This window comes from Marmota monax, unplaced genomic scaffold (assembly GCF_021218885.2).
Source record: "Marmota monax isolate L192 unplaced genomic scaffold, Marmota_monax_Labrador192_F-V1.1 WCK01_AAM20220418_F8-fsc00176, whole genome shotgun sequence".
NCBI classification, from domain to species: domain Eukaryota; kingdom Metazoa; phylum Chordata; class Mammalia; order Rodentia; family Sciuridae; genus Marmota; species Marmota monax.
In genome coordinates, this window is record NW_026694774.1 from 3,798,396 (window position 1) to 3,818,348 (window position 19,953).

Genomic DNA, 19,953 nt, shown 5'->3' on the forward strand with positions numbered 1-19,953 from the left:
AACATAAAGCACAGGGGCCAGGAGCACCAAGGGGCTTTTGGCAAGTCATTACCATTGGGGGGGAATTACAATTACATGTAAATCTACAATAATGTTTAGAATTTTTTTTTTTTTTTTTTTTTTTTTTTTGGTAAAGTTAGTCTTCTTGTCCAGGGAACTGGGAAAACTGACTCTATTGACGCTAGGCCACATTCAGTCATTATGCTAGTGAATTTCTGTGAATTATCTCAGGATGAAAATTATCTCAGGATGATTTATCCCCAACAATCTGAATTGTTGCGTACTCACCTAGCATCACCTCTAGTTTAATATTTCCCAACATTTTAAATTTTAAAATAATGCCTTGCTATTACTGATAACTTATGTCAAACTAGTCTAGAATAGGTTTAGTAAACTTATTACTTTTCTAGCGCTAATTAAAACACCACACATTCGTTCTCTTACCGTTGTAGGAGTCAACATTCTCAAATCAGTTTTATTGGACTAAAATCAAGGTGTTGGCAAAGTCTTCCTCCTTTTTTTAAGGATCTGGGGGGAATTAGACAAAGGCGTTTTTCAAAGTGATTGTGAGCTTCAGGAGCTGAGCGTTCTTCTGATTTGCTGTCAAACCTGATGAAAATGGGCATCTGAGAGGGATGATGTGAGAGGATGCTGTTAGGTGAACCAGGTAATGCACCTGGGGTCCGGTTTTCAACTCCTCCTCCTTTCTCTCTCTCTCTCTCTCTCTCTCTCTCTCTCTCACACACACACACACACACACACACACACACACACGAGAGAGAGAGAGAGAGAGAGAGAGAGAGAGAGAGAGAGAGAGAGAGAGAGACGCGCGCGCGCGCACACACACACACACACACACACACACACACCTCTTCAGCAGCTTCAAAGTCTCTAGGATTTGTGGGGGGGTGAGGTGCATAGCATGGGGGGGGAGCCGCGGGTAAACTCAAGTGACGCAGCTTTCACGTGACCAGCTGGGGCCCAACCTAGGCATTAGCCTTTGCGCCTGCCTGATCGCGCGCCCTGCAGTTGGATCCCTGCATCCGTACAGAACTCTCTTCTGGGTGGCGGGTGATCCTTAGAAGGCTTCCGTGAGCTAGAGGACACACGCAGGTCTGTCCTGGGTCTTTGAAGGTCAGTACGAAGGCAGGGGCTGTCATCAGACCCTGGGCAGGGGTGGAGGTGGGTGGCAGCAGGATCCTTCTGCAGTTGGCTGGGGGCGGGGGAAGGGATCAGCGAGATCAGTGAGGAGGGGGACCCGGAGCGGCAGGGACTGAAGGGCCTTGCAGAAGTCCAGGTGCGTTCTCGAACCTCCGCCCCATTCCTCCATCCATTTTAGAGCAAGTCATGCGGTGGGGGGCAACCCTGCAATGCGACAGTGAAACGTAGACGCCTTCTGGAAATAACCCCCTTCTCATACTCTGCACCTATGAAATGGAACTGCATAACCTGGGCAAAAGCGGGGAAGGGGTGAGGCAGGTTGCCTTCAGGTAGGGGGACGTGCAGACCCAAACATACTGTGCAAAGTATCCTGGTTTGATGCCCAAGACCTGAAAAGAAATGGCGACTTGAAGTAGAGGAGAAGGTTGAGTGAGGAGGGCCTGGATTTTAAAAAGGGACCCCAGTCCCTGTCAGTCCTGAGCGCCCTGCTCCGCCCCGTATCCTGTCTGCAGGTCTGCGCATCTGTTCCCAGAGCTCTGAGAGGCCTGTAAAAGAGGAGCAACCCGCCCAGGATCCCTGCAGGTCAGTGAGGCGGGGTGTGCAGCACAGACAGGGACCCAGAAGGGGTAAGAGTGCGGAGGGCACAGTCCCTGGAATGGTTGCTGTAGGGGTAGGAATGTGTGGTAAGGGGCTTGCAGAGGCACACTTGGAGGGCTGGGCAAGCTAAGAGGAACTCTCACAAGGGCAAGATGCAATACCCTGTGGACCTGTGTTACACCCCCATTCAGTTTCCCATGTCTCTTCTTAGTCTTCTCTTCTCTTCCCCCATTCCCAGGACAGGAAAAGGAGAGGAAATCGTGACATGGAAGAACTCTACAGTGAAAACAGAGGAACACCTTCCAACCAAGGAAAGAAGGAAAATGAAGAACAGCCACAGGATGAGGAAAAGCCAGAAGGAGCCTGTACTCTGAAAGACAAGGAAATGTTAGAAAATGAGGAAAAGACTGCACATCAGGAAATGCTGAAGGATAAGGAAAAGCCAGAGAGTAAGAGAACAGCAAAAGAGGAAGGAAAGCCAGAGAGAGAGGGAAAGGTGGGAAGTGAGGAAAAGCCAGAGTGCTCAGGAAAGCCAGAAAGTGAAACAAGGGCTGCAGAAAAGCGCCTGGCTGAGGATGACATACCCAGGAAAGCCAAAAGAAAAACTGACAAGGGGCTGGCTCATTACCTCAAGGAGTATAAAGAGTCCATACATGATATGAATTTCAGCAATGAGGATATGATAAGAGAATTTGACAGTATGGCTAAGGTGAAGGATGACATGAGAAAAAGCAGACAGAAATTAGGGAGGCTTTTGTGGATGCAAAGAAATTTAGAGGACCCCTTCTACCCAAGGGGCCCAAGGGAATTCAGGGGTGGCTGTAGAGCCCCACGGAGAGACCTTGAAGACATTCCCTATGTGTAGTGCTCCTGGCAGGCAATTGCCAGGTCTTGTGTTTTAAGCTAATACATTAAGTGTCTCTTCTGTTACCAGAAGTTCTTTTGACACTATTGCAGCACTCATTTTGTGTTTATGTAGGGAATTTTCCCCATGTGTATTGCAAAGTTGTTGTGATTTTGGAAAAATAAAGGAGTTTACAGTATCATCTACAGAATCTGTTTGTTTTTGTAAAAGGAAAGTGTAGTGTATGTATGCACAGGGAAGATAGAAAGTTTTGATCCCTAAAAGGTTAACAATTGTTTTTCTGAGTTGTGGGCTCTGGGTGATTTTCTTTCCTTGTTTCCTTTCAACTTGTCTGTTTATTTTTTTCCTAAAGAAAACAGATTTCTTATCTCACAAAAAGTGATAAGATATTTAAAAATTAGAAAACAGTACATAAATAACAATGGAAAAATTGTTCAATAAGCTTATAAAGACTGTGGAAACACTTAAAATTCTTGTTGTCAAAACTAAAATTGTAGGTAAAACTCCCATTACCTCTGGGACTCATATTTGGAGGAATCTATGGTTATTACAAACCCCTTACTCGTAAGGGACTGTTCTCTTATCTGTCAAATGGGGATAATACTTGCATTCCATAACTGCTGAGTATATTACCTGAAGTACGAAGTGTGTGAAATGTGTTAGATTGCCTTCTACTTTATCCCCAGTACTAGCAGAACCAAGACTCCTTTAGACACTTGAAAGATTGGGGTACATCTCACATGTACCTGGGGTTACATTCAGGAAGTTGAAAGGTAGGTATTATCCTCCCCTATGTAATACCATGTCTGCTAGGCACTGTGTCCCTTCTCATAAATCTTGCAACCTCCAAAGGATCCCAGTGTTGCTGATGGGCAGGCATCAAGACAAAGCCCAATTGATTTCTCTGGAATCTCCAGTAAACCAAGTCAACTCTATTCCAAGCCATGACATCTATAGAAATATGGATAATACCCTTTTCCTCACTTTTGAGTTTTACTTACCAAATTTAGTAACATCTCAATGATAACTTTGGCCCCTGATGGATTTCATATTTTTAGTAAAATAATTCTTTCTCGGTTGGTTGATAGCATTTTTGCATGCAGCAGTCTCTCTACCAGATTCAGATGTGAGAGACTGGGGTAAATTTTGAATAACACACTTGCTATTCTCATATGTCAGTGACTTGTCCAATTTTTTGTCATCCTTAGAAGAAATTTTGTCCCAGGTAACTCTTGGTAGGTACTGCCTTACCAGTTTAATACATTTGTGAATATTAGAGCATTGCTACACAAAAAGTGATCTGTGGATGAGCTGCATCAACATCATCTGAGAGAAAGTTAGAAAATACAGAATCTCAGGTCCCTACACCAAACATACTGAATCAAAATCTTCATTTTAACAATACCCTGAGGTGATTTCTGTGCATATTGAAGTTTGAGAAACACTGGCTTTATGCCAGGTGCAGTGGTGCATGCCTACAATCCTAACAGCTCAGGAAGCTAAGGCAAAGAAGATTGTGAGTTCAAAGCTCAGCCTCAGCAAAAGTGAGGTGCTAAGCAACTCAGTGAGACCTGACTCTAAATAAAATACAAAGTAGGGCTGGGGATGTGGCTCAGTGGTGGAGTTCAATCACCAATATCTCCCCCAAAAAAACAAACACTGGCTTATAAGGAGACTCTCCTCAGCCACCCCACTCTTACCTCATGAAATAGGTTTCTAGGAAGATAAATATATGCATTATATAATACATACATCACAGATTATTAAGTAGACCTGTGTTGTCAAACTGCAGTTTCATCCCCCTACATTGATTAGTATATCTTAAATTCAGTGAAGACTTGCAATATGTTTAATTAAATGGTATATAATAAAATCAGAGCCAGATAGTAAATATCAGACTATATTTCAGGTAGATAAAGTGCATATATTTTTGTGAAATTTGTGTTTCAGTTATGTATACATGTACATGTGTGTACCTGAATTGTGAATAATTTATTTCTGGCTGTGGGCTGGAGTTTTAAAAAATTGGAAAACATTGGATTCTGCTTTTCAAAGCACAATCTGACCTTTATCCTGGTACCCCTAGTGCCTAGCACAGTTCTTAATGAATTTAGAAATAATAGTAGCTGAATCAAGAGTTTTTGTCCCACATAATTCCCTATCTACATAAATAACTGTGGAATCTTCTTTAGCAGTGTTTACTTGCAGTTCCAAAAGGAACACTATGGAAAAGGGCTTGTACCACAAATTTAACCCTATCTCATTTGATTAATGCATTAGTCCTGGGGTTGTACCCAGAGCCTCACACACACACTAGAAAATCATTCTATCCCTGAGATACATCACCAGCCATTACTAATGCATTTTAAGGTGTGTTAGCTTGACACCTATCAAAATCACCAAAAGAAAATGTCAACTATTTGACCCACTCCTAAGTTCCAGTGAATAAATCTCTGGAATCTCTGTTTTTATCAGGCATCCTAAGTGATTCTAATTCACACTAAAAGGGCATTGATTTATATATTCATTATGATTTCAGTCACATTCAGTGCTTTTACTTTTTACCATAAAGTAAGCAGAAAAAAGAATTATAGTGTCTCTCTTATTTTTGGATGGTGATGGAGGGAAGACCTTTCTAAAGTATAAAACAAATTTTGGGAGTAAGAATCCAACAGGCAACAATTACTATATCTACTGAACAGAACCTGCAAGTGTCTTTAGAGAAAATTATGCCTATAAATAAAGGCGTAAGCAAGGCACCTTGTAGTATGTTGTATTTTCTGCTTCAGATGCCCTGAAAACTAGGGTAGCTAACCAGTTTTATTACTATGGGAGACTCATGGGACCACAAATGGCAATGTTTGCAAATCTAAAGTTTATTGAAGAAAAAAGAATGCAACATAGAAGTAGCATGGATATACACCATAGCCAAAATTTCATAGCAAGGGATCTAGAATGGCTAGGTATGACCTCCAATCATCTTCTCTCTCTATAAGAGCTCTGAAAAGATGTATTTATTTTGGGTCCAGAAACACTGATGTGTACATGGAACCAGAGAGCACAAAAGAGGGTCTCTGGTACACTGCTGCTTATGTAGGCATATTCTTTTTTTAATTTAATTTTTTTATTAGCTACACATGATATTACAATGATCTTGGCAATTCATACATGTAGGCATATTCTTGCTGCATCGCCAGCCCCAACAGCAGAATCCTTGGAAGAAAGGTCCATCTAGATCAGAAACAAATAATCTGACTGAAATTAATAAAACTGATGAGCTGATACAAATCACTCAAAACTCCTCAAATTCATGATTATAAGACAATATGCTTAATTCAGCATGCTCTATGCTTTTACCATGGGTCAATATCCATGTGCATTTCTTATTTTAATAGAAAAATTCAAGCAAATCTCAATTCTGCCCCAGATAACCTTGAAGAATAATGTTTTTTCCCTTTCTCCTCACAATGTATATAAAGCTAAATAGAGGTGCTCTTTTCCAGTGCAGGCACTTTTCCCCATGACCGTCACTAATTTGCTGCATATTTCCCCATCTTCCCATCCTGGTTCAATCTCCATTCTTCTCTACCCTGCTCTGTGATTCAAGGAAGAATGGCTTACATGGACCACATCAGATGGCTCTTTTGATCTCTTTAATCCCGTAATGGAGAATGTGGTCAGGAAATTTTTCTTCCAACTTGTTCCCTGAAGGTGTCAGCACATGCTAGCAGAGTCCTTTATCTAAGGTTCCTAGGAGGTGGCTTTCTCCATAGGCTCTGTATATTTAGTAGTTCTCTTCATTTGTCTTTCAGGCCTACTTCATGGAGATGAAATAATTATCAAAAACATGTGGGAGTATGTGTTCATATAGAGTATGCATAGGGAAATGAGAACATTGGAGGTTAAGAACACATGTAGAGCACCAGAAAGCTTTCATGGCAGGTTTGAGAGAGTCTTTTGTCTTAGGGCAGGCACAGCTGAAGACCAAGCCCAGGTCCTTGTAGTGTTGCAGTTCTATTGACAATGAAATGCTCCATCTGCTATGGTTTTTACAATAAATTAAGAACAGTAGTAGGGATGGAATGGAACCCTTATGTATGGGATAGGGGCATTTGTGCAGGCACACTCTAAGCCATTGTGAAATGCATTGGTGAGAGGGTTGTCAGCATCCTTAAAGATTTCTGTGAAGGTGATGGTGGAGAATGCTGCAGTAAAATTTTACTACCTAATCTTAATGTGAATTATTGGATCCCAGAGTGGTGGAAGAGAGGTAACAAGGCTTAATTAGCTAAGGCAAAGTGAGTGCAACACCAAAATAAGCCACAGTAATAAAATGCTAATGAGAGGATTTTTGACCTACAGGGATCTGTCGTGATAGTAATAAGAGCATTCCTAAAGTGAGATAATTGGACAACCTGTCAGATGCTGCCTGACATATTTAGGCAGAAAAGAAAGTAGGTATGTTAGAAACCCTAACTCAAGTTGTTGTAGTGGTGTTTCTCTACTTCATTCCTAACAAATGAGAAGGCAAGCCCTCTATAGCCACTGGTACACTATGAATCTTTCATCAAAATTTCCCCAGTGGACCTGCAAATACTTTCCAGGTTGACTGTGCACTAAGACAAGAGAGATACCAAGACATTGTAAGAGTGATTACTAAAGTTTTTGAATTGATGGTAATCTCTGGATACCCCAAACTGTATCATAACCCATGATCATATTAAAGAGCTTTTGGAAATGACTGACTAAGGCAACAATTGTTCTCTTTTTGAAAAGTAGCCCCTGTATGATAGAAGCAACCAAATATCTGACTATGGAATTCCAGATAACTAATGCATCCTAAACTGCTTATCAGGAGCAGATCCAGCAAATCACAGAAGAGATGTACACAGAAGAATTCTGTTTAAAATTGAAATTATAGATAAATAAATGAACCTAAGGATGAGTACAAGGCACAAGAAAATGGCACAAGCAGGATGTTCAGACTCTCAAGGTAGCTTTTCCTGTTGCTGAACTATCAATTCATATTTATGGCCTAATGGAACATTCCTTATGACTGAAGAAGAGAGTAGCGATTGGAACTGAAAGAGTAGAACAAAGGTAAATTCTCCTAATGGGAAGAAATTTAGATGACATACTGTGTTAATCAAATTTTCATCACTGTGACTAAAATATATGACAAGAACAACTTAGAGGAGGAAAAGTTTATTGGGGTATCACAATTTTGTAGGAAGTGATGCAGAACATCATGGTGGAAAGGCATGGTGGAGAAAAGCTACTCAGCCCATGACAGCCAGGAAGCAGAGAGAGAGAGAGAGAGAGAGAGAGAGAGCACAAGGAGCCAGGGACAAAATATAATCCCTCCAGTGATCTATTTCCTCCAGCCATGACCTACCTGCCTACAGTTACCACCCAATACAGTAGTCCTTTCAAATTACTAATCCATCATTGATTCACTGATTGTTATAGCTCTCATAATCTCATAATTTCACCTCTGAATATTGCTGCATTGGATAACCTATCAGCTTTTGGGGGGCATCTCATCTCCGAAGAATAACATATATCTTGATCACATGGGATGCAAAAAGATATTATTCAAATTCAAGAGCAATTGGACTAGCAAATTGGCTAACTAGATTTCTAGTGACTTGGAGTGCAAAATTGGGAAACTGATGAGAAGGAAATCTGGAGAAGTATGTACATGGACTGCTCACAAAGTGAGCAAAATGTCAAGATATGTCTTGCTAACTTAAATGATCACCAAAAGGCATTGTTTATGGAAGAAATTCTTAATAATTAGTAAGACAATAGAAGTTAGGATTCTATCAGTGATAGATTAGCTTGTATCAGAGCAAACCCTCCCATGATAGATTATTAGAAAAGCTGAACAAAACAAAAATTATGCTGAAAAATCATTGGAAAGATATCAAGGAAGTGAAGACTTCTATAAATGCAATCTAAAAGCAGCCCACAGAGGTGAATGCTACCCTTGACACAACTTTAGTCATGAGGCATTTGCTGGTAGGAAAGTTGAGGATATTAGTGTTTTTAGCCATCATCATTCTGTTTCTGTGAAACAGAAATTGAAGTTGAGGTTCTAAAGGAGGGGTTCCAATATACATCTTTGAACTTCAGTTGGAACCAGGAAAGGTTATATCTTAGGCTATATCTATGCTTACATGACTTAAATCCAGCTTTAAATAAGATAAGTCACAAATTAAATCAGGGCAAGTTGCCTCTATCCCAGCTGGGGGCCTCAGACCTACAGAATAAGGAATGAATTCTGCCAAAAAGAATGAACTTGAAAGCATACCCCTCCTACCCTCCAGATAGAAACTAATTTCAGCTGACACCTTATTTCAACCTTATAAGATTATAAGCAGGGAATCCAGCCAACTTGTGCAAAAGTTCTGACTTATAGAACTGTTAAAATAATAAGTGGATGTATAGGCTGCTAAATTTTAAGTAATTTGTTATACAATAATGGGGTACTAATACATATTTTGGTACTGAAAATACCAAATACCTAAAATGTGACAGTAAATTGGGAAACGGTCAGTGAATAGCTGCTGGGAGAATTTTGAAAAGCATGATTACTTGATCTGAGTATAAAGTAAAAATAAAAAGCTTAACAACTCTGCTAGTGAGGCAACAGTAGGTTGTGTGGAATGTGCTACTAGAAACTGGAGGAAGGGAGATCTGTATATTAAGTGGCATGAAGATTAGAGAAATTGTTTCCCACAGTTATGTGTAAAGTAGAACTTGTGATAGACGTGGACATTTAGCTGAGATTTCCAAGAAATGTTTTGAGGTTTCTTGCTATTTGTTATAAAACGTGATAGGAATGATCATTTGAGGGATTATCTGTTAAACAAAAAGCAGCAAGGACATAATGACTTGGGAAAATTCCATATTATTATCCAAATGGCAAAATACACTAAAATTAAGAGATTTCTTCCAAAAATATGGCATTGTGGGAGAAGGTATATCTGGTACAAACTTTTGCTGAAACCTCAAAAAGACAAAATCCAAGTACTCTGTCACATAAAGGTCATTTTCAAGAAATTAAAAATATAACTTTCACATTCTCTCAACCAAATTATATGGCTTCTAGGAAGTTTAGAGAATGTTGAACTCAGTGACTGAGAAATAGAGATTCAAAGCAGAAGGATTCAATGTGACACTACTAGCTTGAAGATGGAGGGCACCATGCAATAAAGAATTGCATGGGCTTTAGGAACTAAGAGCAGCCACACCCAGCTACCTAATATAAAGAAAGATGATGTCAAAAATATTTGATTGTAGATTTTCTCCAATGGAGTAAAATTCAGTGGCATTTATATAGGATTCTTAAGATTCTTTTATAAATTCTTAATATTCAGCAGAAACACTACCAGTTTGAAATGAAATAGGATATACAATAAAATGAGGCCATCAGACTCCCCCAAATTCTCCTAGTGTGATAAAACTACTCAGCTGGGAACATGTGCTGCCTTCAGTGAAAAAGGAAGGGTTACTCAAAGACAGATCTAAGAGCTTAGACTACAGAGCTGAGAGGACAGAGGCAAGAGCACAGAAGTTAAAGCTGATAGCCACAGGGGATTATCCCCAGACCTTAAAAACTAGTAAGGAAACATTTTTGAGCCAGTGGCCTCTTTTTATCTTTCATTTCACATACTTTTGTCTGGAACTGGTATGCTACATCTAATTACCACATATGCGGAGTTTTGCAGACGGAGAATTTATCTCCTTAGTTTCACAGATCCACAGGCATGGGGGAGAGATGTCTTCAGAAATTTTTCTTCATGGATTATGCCCAAGATCCTCATCAACACTGATTTAGATGATTTAAGATGGTGATATTTTGACGTTTGAGTTGATGCTGTTAATGTGATGGGATTAAAGGAAATCTTCAGAGGAGCTAAGTGTGTTTTGCTAAGAAATTCATGAATTTAGGGAACCAGAAAGCAGACAATGGCAAGAAGAATTCTAAAATAGCTCTGTAAATTACCACCACACAATATATAAATACCTTCTTCAGTTAATCAAATAATAATATATGTGTTGCTGTGAAGAACTTTTGTAGATGTAATTAGAGTGTCAAATCAGTTTGTCCTTAACTGGAAGATTATCTGGGTGAGCCTGACCAAATTATATTATCCCTTAAAATACAGATCTAAGATCAGAGAAAGATAAGTCAGAGATTAGAAGAATGAGATTAAATGTACCTTTACACAGCAAAGATTGGAAGGGCTACAGGGTTAGGAATGCAAATGACCATTAGTTGCTAAAAACAGCCTGGTTAACAGCCAAAAAATAATGGGGACCACAGGCCTATATCTGCAAGGAACTGACTTAGGAGAACAAGCTGAATGATCTTGGAAGCAGATTTTCCCCACAAAGCCTCCAGATGAGTTAGATTGACATCTTTATTTCAACCTTTCGAGACCTTAAGCAGAGAATAGGATCATGCTGGGCCAGACCTCTGACCTATAAACTTTTGAGCTAATGAATGAGTGTTTTATTAAGCTTCTAAGTGTAATTTGTTATGCAATAGTAAATGAAAGCCTTATGAAACATAAATATCTTTTCTTTTTTTTTCCTCTGGAGCCTTTTTTATTTTAAAGAGCTATATTTCAAAGAGTTATATTTTCTTGCTGGTCAGAGACACAAATGAAGGCCACAAAATAGATATTTAAGAAAAACTTGTAGTTCTACTTTCTGTTTTAGGTCAAGTGTAGGAATCATTAAGCCAGATATACTTTTGTCAAAATACTATGTCTTACACTTCGAATACAGTAAAACACTTTAACTTTATTGTATTCTTTTAAAAAACTGTACTTGTTGGGGCTGGGGTGGTGGCTCAGCGGTAGGGCACTCACCTAGCGCATGCGAGGCCCTGATAGATTGAAGGTATTGTGTCAAACTACAACCAAAAATAAATAAATATTTTTAAAAACTGTATTTGCAGTAGCTCCTCTTTCATTTATGATTTTATTGAATCTTTTTTTAGTCTGGTTAAAGTTCATGAATTTTGGTGATCTTAAAAAATTCAGTATCATTTATGTTTTCTGTTATTTTTTTTATTTCACTTATTTCTGCTCTAAGCTTTATTATATCCTTCCTTCTGCTAACTTTGTGGTCGGTTTGTTCTTTTAATTCTTTGATATGTAAAGTTAGGTTCTTTATTTGAGATCTTTTTTTTTTTCATTTTTAATGTAGGCATGTATCACTATAAGCTTTTTTTTTTATTCTATACCCTCCATTTTGGTATACTGTATTTTCATGCGTCTTTGTCTCAAGATTTTTTTTTTTCTATTTTCTATTTGAATTTCTTCTTTGACTCATTAGTCATTGACAAGTATGCAGTTAAATTTACATTTGTTTTTAAATTGATTTTATTTTTTAAAATACATGACAATGGAATGCATTGCAATTCTTATTACACATATAGAGCACAAATTTTCGTATCTGTGTATATAAAGTATGTTCACACCAATTCTTTATACACGTACTTTGGATAATGATGTCCATCACATTCCACCATCATTGCTAATCCTCTGCCCCCTCCCTTCTCCTCCCACCCTTCTACCCTATCTAGAGTTCATCTAATCCTCCCATGCTTCCCCTCCCTACCCCACTATGAGTCAGACTCCTTATATCAGAGAAAACATTTGGCATTTGTTTTTTGGGGACTGGCTAACTTCACTTAGCATTATCTTCTCCAACTGCATCCATTTACCTGCAAATGCCATGATTTTATTCTCTTTTATTCCTGAGTAATATTCCATTGTGTATATATGCCACATTTTTAATCCATTCATCTACTGAACGGCATTTAGGTTGGTTACACAGTTTAGCTATTGCGAACTGTACTGCTATAAACATTGATGTGGCTGTGTCCCTGTAGTATGCTGTTTTTAAGTCCTTGGGTATAGACTGAGGAGAGGAATAGCTGGGTCAAATGGTGGTTCCATTCCCAGTTTTCCAAGAAATCTCCATACTGCTTTCCATATTAGCTGCACCAATTTGCAGTCCCGCCAGCAGTGTATGAATGTACTTTTTTCCCACACATCACTGTTTTCTCTGATATAAGGAGTCTGACTCATAGTGGGGTAGGGAGGAGGAGCATGGGAGGAATATATGAACTCTAGATAGGGCAGAGGAGTGGGAGGAGAAGGGAGGGGGCGGGGGTTAACAATGATGGTGGAATATGATGGACATCATTATCCAAAGTACATGTATGAAGACACGAATTGGTGTGAACATACTTTATATACACAGATATGAAAATTTGTGCTCCACCCCCTCGCCAACACTTATTGTTGTTTGTCTTCATAATAGATGCCATTCTGACTTGAGTGAGATGATATCTTAGAGTAGTTTTGATTTGCATTTCTCTAATTGCTACAGATGATGAACATTTTTTTCATATATTTGTTGATTGATTGTACATCATCTTCTGAGAAGTGTCTGTTCATGTCCTTGGCCCATTTATTGATTGGGTTATTTGTTATTTTTGGTGCTTAGCTTTTTGAGTTCTTTATATACCCTAGTGCGCTATCTGATGTATGAGGGGTAAAAAGTTGCTCCCAAGGTGTATACTCTCTATTCACCTCACAGATTGTTTCTTTTACTGAAAAGAAACTTTTTAGTTTGAGTCCATCCCATTTATTGACACAGAGACTAACCCACAAAATTACAATTATCTTATATTAGACAAAGGTGCCAAAAGCATGCATTGGAGAAAAGATAGCCTCTTCAACAAATGGTGCTGGGGAAACTGGAAATCCATATGCAACAAAATGAAATTAAACCTCTATCTCTCACCATGCACAAAACTCAACTCAAAATGGATCAGGGACCTAGGAATTAAACCAGAGACTCTGTATCTATTAGAAGAAAAAATAGGCCCTAATCTTCATCATGTGGGATTAAGCCCCAACTTCCTTAATAAGACTCTGATAGCTCAAGAATTAAAACTAAGAATCAATAAATGGGATGGACTGAAACATAAATATATTTTCTATGTGTGCCCTTCATGAGTGGCTGATCTATAAACCTATTCCCAAAGCTATCTCATCATTAATTTTCTAACGTAAATCTCTCCAAGTCCCTGATCATTCAATCTTTTATTCATTGCCAATGAGGCAAAATAGATCCAAACCCCCAACGGTGATAGATTTTATTAAAAAATTGACACTCATATGAACCACACAAAATTTTACTCATTGGTAGCATGTCTTTTTCCAGTCATTTCTTTGGATTATCTCTGAGTTGCAATATAGTTCAGCACTATTCACTTGCAACATACCGCCAAAATACATCTATAAATGAAGCCATTGTTTGTCTCTCTTTTTCTAAGTGGTCATGAGGATGATGAACTCCCCATGAGGGCATACATGATGTACATAGTATTTTATTCAGTTTCTGCTACTGTAACAGATACCTACAATAAATCAACTTATAAAGAGGGAAATTTTGTTTTGGTTCATGGTTTTGGAGGCTTTATTTTATTTTCAGCTGACCCTGTTGCTGTGAGCCTGTTTCAACACTATGTGTCATGATGGGAGCAAGTTGCAGAGGAGACACATCCACCTCATGACTGAGTATGGGAGAGAAAGAGGTACAGGAAGGGGTTAGTGTCCCAATAGCCCCTTCAAGGGCACATACTGGAAGACCTCTCACTAGGCCCCATTTCTTAAAGGTTCAATCACCTCCAAAATGCACCACTCTGGGGAACAAGCCTTTAACAATTGGCTTATAGAGGACATTCCAGATCTACACTATAGAACATAGGTTGAGAAAGAGCAGAAATAGCAGAAGTATATATCAAAGGAGTCTGGTCCAACTGCACATTTCATTTACCTGTACCTTCTTGACTTACTCAGGCCTACTTTTAAAGCCATTTTCAACTAATGCTGGAAAGTTGGTACACACAACACACTTTATTATTTAGGAGAGTAAACAGAAACAAGTTCACAATGTGTGACTCATTTGTGCAGAAAATTAATATCGCACGATCAAGTGTTAAGTCTGTGCTAGGTTTTAGTAGCAAGCCAAGAGCTATGGTTTTGCTCTAAAACTGTAGGACTGTGTAGTTTAATTCTACTACTGGGGCTTTCTAAGACTTCATGGATCCTCTGTGTCTAACACACACACACAATACAATTGGATTTCCAGGGTCATGAGACTGATGTGTGAGAGAAGCTTGCACTATATAGCCTGGACCTACTGTAGATACTGTAGATCTTTTTTCCCCTCTGATTACCACTCAAAACTAGAAATTGTGCATAGTCCAAGCACAAAAGTAATATGATATATGTTGCCTCTAAAGTCAAAAGCCTGAATTTCCATAAATTAAGTGGAAAAAGATCATCTTCAGGTATGTGCTCAACTGCTGCTCCTCCAGGGCATCTTCCCAACTTGATGGCAAGCATGCTTTCACCCTTTTGTGAAGCTATGTTCCTGTGGCATGTACAGAACCCCCCACTGGGTCTTTTTACAGCACAAATCCCACAGTTGGTTAGTTTCACTTTGCAGAGTCTATGTTCCTGGGGTTGAGAAGTCCCATCCACTACAGAACAGGAGCTCTCCTTGGTGCTGCAGATTATGTATTCTTTAATAATGTCAGCTTGGACTGTAAACTACAATAGCACTGTTCAGCTTGTGAAGCTCATGACTTCCCAATCTTTGGGAGACTGTAAACAAACCCTGACTAAACAACTTAATTTCTTTATCCAAGGTTATTTAGGTAGATAGGGGCTAAAAGGAGAAGAATTCATGATTCCTGACTTAGTCATTATTATTTCCAATTTTACTAAGTGCCTAATATTTGTCATTTAATTATGCTGGGCATTAGGAATATGAGTATGAAATAGACAGGCTATGCCCTAAGATTCAAAGAGTATAATGCCAATATTTCTCATTTTTTACCACAACCTACAGTGAGAAATAAACTGTTCATCACAACTTATCATACCCATATGCATATACATATAAAACACAAATTTCACAAAATTATATTCACCTTAACTACCTACAATGCAATTTGATATTTCCTATTTGTCTCTATTATATCCTATTTCATTAGAAAAGTTGTAGGTTTTGACCCACTGAATTTTTTTCAAGATCTATTTTGCATGGAGAAAGGAAAAGTGTGGTTTAGTGAACATGGTCCATTTAACAATCTGTGATGTGTATATTGTATAATGTGTATATTTATCCCTTCAGGCACATGATTTCATGTGAAGTTGGAGTATGGAATCTGAGAATAGTTTCCCTTCAGGAGGTGTTTCTCCAAGTTCAGTGTGCAAAAGAATCACCTTAGGATCTTGTAAAAATGAAGATTTTAACTTGGTAGGTCTGAGATAGGGCCTGAAATTACTATTCTACTTCAGATTATCTCTCAAGTGATGCTGATGAAGCTGGTGCATAAGCCATTAAGTTTACTACTAAAAATTTAACACTCAAAATGTGTTAATGGTTCTACTGAACTTCTAAAGGTGGGACCCAATGAGAAACTCCTGTAAGTGATCTCAACCTAGGAAAGAGAATCTGCAGGCAAGATATTATTAACCTATGAGAACAAAACATAGGTATTGTTTCTGACCTAGCCTGCAATATCTGAATTTAGTGAGAATATTTATATCTCACAAACAAATCAACAAAGTGTACACAAATGATCATTTGGCTAAAAAAAGAAACCAAGGATATTAATTAGGGCCAAAGTAGCACTAGGGTGATACTACAAATAACTGATGGTGGTAACTCCAAAGTCAGGAGAAGGCTTTATCCACTTCACTATAGTGGTCAAGGGTGGTGAACATTGGCTCAGCAGTGACTCCAAATAAGTTGACATCTTAAAGCCTCTATCATTAAAGGGTGCCAAGCTTAGGATAAAGGGAACAGTGTCCAGCAGACACAGCAGAACCCAGGAGAGAGCAGCATCTATATCTCTGCTGCCTGGACTTGCCTTGGGAATAAATAAGATCTCCCTAGCTCATAGATGACAAAACTGACCCTCATAGAAATGAATTTAAGTGCCAGGCAGATGTCTCCAGCTATGAATCCCAAAGGTAATGTGAATTTTACTTATTTTACATTGACATGGAATTTTAACTGTCTTCAATGATATCACAGGCTTAACCAACAGTTAATTGCTTATCATGTATTGTTTTCTGGTTTTAGTATTTTAATGTTATGATGATGGCAAACATAATCCATATCCTTTAAGAAAAAGCAGAGATCAGTGAACAACAATCAAAAAACTAGTCAAACATGGAGGAGCCATAGGATGGTAGAAGATCCAGGAGAAGGGACACCAGTGCCCACTGACTTGATAACACCTATGGAAGACCCACAGAGGGTATACCAGGAAGGAATGGGGGCACCTAACCATCAGGTAGTCAAACTCATTATATAGAATAGGCAAGACCTATTCTTGTTTACTATGTAGGAATAACCATTATCTCCTTTTTAGTGTACACACTTTCGGAGTTTTCTGTGTGTTCAAATGAATTATGTCAACATATTTACAGTTTTACAAAAGTTTGCTGATACTGTACCTGTGGTTCTGCAAACTGTTTATTATTTTACAATGTACCATGAACATCTTTTCCATGCACATGGGGTGAAAATTCTGTACCAAAAGACAGAGCACTGTAGTTAGATCAAAAAGCTGCTGGTAACAAGAGTGACACCTAAAGCAAAATATCAGCTTAAGGTTAAAGCACAGGACCTGGCAAGTATCTACCAGGGAAAGCAGGGCTGGCAATCTCATCAGAGAAGTCTGAATCCATGACCAAAGGCATTAAAGGTAGGGAATATCGTGTAAGCCCCTTTGGCCCCTACCTCCGCCCCTCACTCCCCTGACACCCCGCTGGCCCCTTGGGTTGAAGGCATCCTGAGCATCTCTTTGCATCCAGTGAAAACTACCCATTTTCTGTTGTTTTTTCCTTAGCTCTTCCTGAGCCCTTGACACATCTGCACATTCTCTCATCATCTCCTCACTGCTCAAATGCCTGTCCTGTAAGTCCTTCTGAGAGTCCTTGGGGGAATCCTCTGTGCCCCTGTCCGTTTTTCTTTTGGCTTTCCGGGGCACATAATCTTCAGCGGGGCGCTTTTCGGCGTCCCGCGGCTCGCTGGCTGGCTTTGCCTGGGATTCTGGCTTGCCCTCCCCTGGTGACTTGCTCTGACCTTCCGACTTGCCCTGCTTTTCTGCCTTGCTCCCATCTTTCGATTGTCCCTTCTCCTCTGGCTCTCCCTCATCCTCTAGCTTTCCCTCCCTTGCTGGCTTCCCCTCCTCGTCTGGCTTTTCTTCTTCATCTGATTTTCCTTCATCTTCAGGCTCTACTTCGTCTTCTGGCTTTTCCTCGTTTTCCAGTTTTCCTTCATTTTTGCGGTAGGGTTTTTCCATGTCGAGATTTCCCCTCCTTCTGTCATGGGGGTAGGGATGCAGAGAAGAGGAGACAAAAAGGAGACATGGGAGACTGAAGGTCTGGGGGTGTAACGCAGGCCCACAGAATATTGCATCTCGCCCTTAAGAGGGTTCCCCTAAGCTGGTCCGGCCCTCCGAGTGTGCCTCTGCAGGTCCCTTACCCCACACTCCTCCCCCCACAGCGAGCCAATCATTCCCTGGCAGGTCCGTCACCTTCTCCATGCCGCTTCAGCGTGGCGAGGTGCGTGCAATCCATGTGGTGGGGGCGGGTGGTGGGGCACCACAGTCTGCCTGGGGCCGTGTCCTCTGCACTCTCACCCCTTCTGGGTCCCTGTTCATGCTCCCTCCTCCCACCCCCTACTGACCTGCAGAGATCCTGGGCGGGTTGCTCCTCTTTTACAGGCCTCCCAGAGCTCTGGGAACAGATGCGCAGACCTGCAGATAGGACGCAGGGCCGGGGCGGGGCGCTCAGAAATGACCAGGACTCGGGTCCCTATCCTGAATCCAGGCCCTCCTCACTCAATCTTCTCCTCTACTACCCTCTCCCGCACCCCAGCCGCCATTTCTTTTCAGGCCTTGGGCACCAAACCAGGATGCTTTCCAAACTACGTTTGGGACTGCGTGTCCCCCTCCCCAGAGGCGACCTGCCCAACCCATCCCCGCTTTCGGCCAGGTCATTCAATTTGTTTTCGTAGGTGCAGAGTGTAAGAGGGGGTTATCCCCAGAATGCGTCTACGTTTCACTGCCGCACTGCGGGAGTGCCCCCCACCCCCGCCCCACCATGGCTTGGGCTAAAATGGATGGAGGGATGTGGGGGTCGAGAAGGCAACGGGAACTCTGAAGGTCCTCCTTTTCCGCTGTGCCACCCCAAAACGCGCCCCTCTCCTTATGGATTTCGTTTATCCCTTCCCCCGCCCTCTGTCTGCTGCTGCACCTCCACCCCTGCCCTGGGTCCTATGGCAGCTCCCGCCTTTTTACTGACCTGCGAGGACCCGGGTCAGGCCTGCGCCTCCTCGGGCTCGCAGCAGCCAAGGCAGCAGCTTCAAGAGATGGTTCTGCGTGGGCGCTGGGTCCAGGACCGCACCGCAGGTTTGGCGGGCGCGGGGGCTGGTGCCCACGTCCGCTCCAAGCCAGTCACATGAACACCGCGTCACCCTAACTGGATTCCCCCCCCCCCCGCCATGCACCCTCCCCACCTCCCCTCTACCCCCATGCAAGAGGTACTGGGGGAGTTACTGACTATGGGGAGGGGGTATGGCAAAAGGGAATTGGCTCACACAAAAGAAGGGGGTGGCTTTCTGAACCCAGGTGCTTTACCTGGAGCATCTCACAGCATACTTGCATAATTTTCTTCTCAGATGCCCTTTACAGGTATGACAGCTGATCAGAGAGGGTACCCAGCTTTGCAAAGAGCTTTCAGTTCCTGAACCCCACAATCACTTTAAAAATCATCTCTATCTGACTCCAGAGCCTAGAGGTGGTGCATGTCAGGGAACTGAGTTGTCACTCTAAATGGCAGTGTTCCCAGAGTTTCTTTCTTGGCTTCTTCTTTCCTCAATTCACATATATTCTCTGTCTGGCAGTCTCATCTGCTTCCCTCTAAACACCAGTGATTCCCCAATCTGCATGTCTAGACCATTCCCTCCCCAAATCTGTCCTACCTTGCCAACTGTCTATTGGATATCACTGCCTAAATGTCCCTTAGGGACCTCAAAGTCTTTGTACCCCAAACTGATTCCACCAACTCCTCATGCCATCTCTGCTGGCCTCTCTCTAAACTGAAAACTTACCCTCCTACATTTGACTGTTAATCATTGCTGGAGAATATCAGATAGCTAACAATGAAGGCATTAAAATATGTTTTAATATGGACTTCAGATAAAACTTCATC

At 40.8% G+C, this 19,953-nt stretch overlaps 2 protein-coding genes across 4 annotated transcripts; one reads left to right on the forward strand and one right to left on the reverse strand.

Annotated features, from left to right (window-relative positions):
* The first annotated feature begins 979 nt into the window (after positions 1-979).
* On the forward strand, positions 980-2,823 carry LOC124079704 (transcription elongation factor A protein-like 4). Of its 2 annotated transcripts, XM_046425379.2 has the most exons (3): positions 980-1,134; positions 1,674-1,743; positions 1,997-2,822. In XM_046425379.2, exon 3 carries the CDS (start codon positions 2,024-2,026, stop codon positions 2,621-2,623), a length of 600 nt encoding a protein of 199 aa, XP_046281335.1. In that variant the 5' UTR covers positions 980-1,134; positions 1,674-1,743; positions 1,997-2,023; the 3' UTR covers positions 2,624-2,822. The 2 variants fall into 2 exon arrangements, with proteins under 2 accessions (XP_046281335.1, XP_046281337.1); XM_046425381.2 differs by lacking the exon at positions 1,674-1,743 and having other exon boundaries at positions 983-1,134; positions 1,997-2,823.
* A 13,897-nt stretch (positions 2,824-16,720) lies between these two features.
* LOC124079710 (transcription elongation factor A protein-like 3) lies at positions 16,721-19,176 on the reverse strand. Of its 2 annotated transcripts, none has more exons than XM_058572922.1 (3): positions 19,045-19,176; positions 18,428-18,497; positions 16,721-18,057 (listed from the first exon to the last, which is right to left on the reverse strand). In XM_058572922.1, the coding sequence occupies exon 3, from the start codon at positions 18,039-18,041 to the stop codon at positions 17,436-17,438; it is 606 nt and encodes a 201-aa protein (XP_058428905.1). In that variant the 5' UTR covers positions 18,042-18,057; positions 18,428-18,497; positions 19,045-19,176; the 3' UTR covers positions 16,721-17,435. The 2 variants fall into 2 exon arrangements, with proteins under 2 accessions (XP_058428905.1, XP_058428904.1); XM_058572921.1 differs by having other exon boundaries at positions 16,732-18,060.
* Between the last annotated feature and the right edge of the window lie 777 nt (positions 19,177-19,953).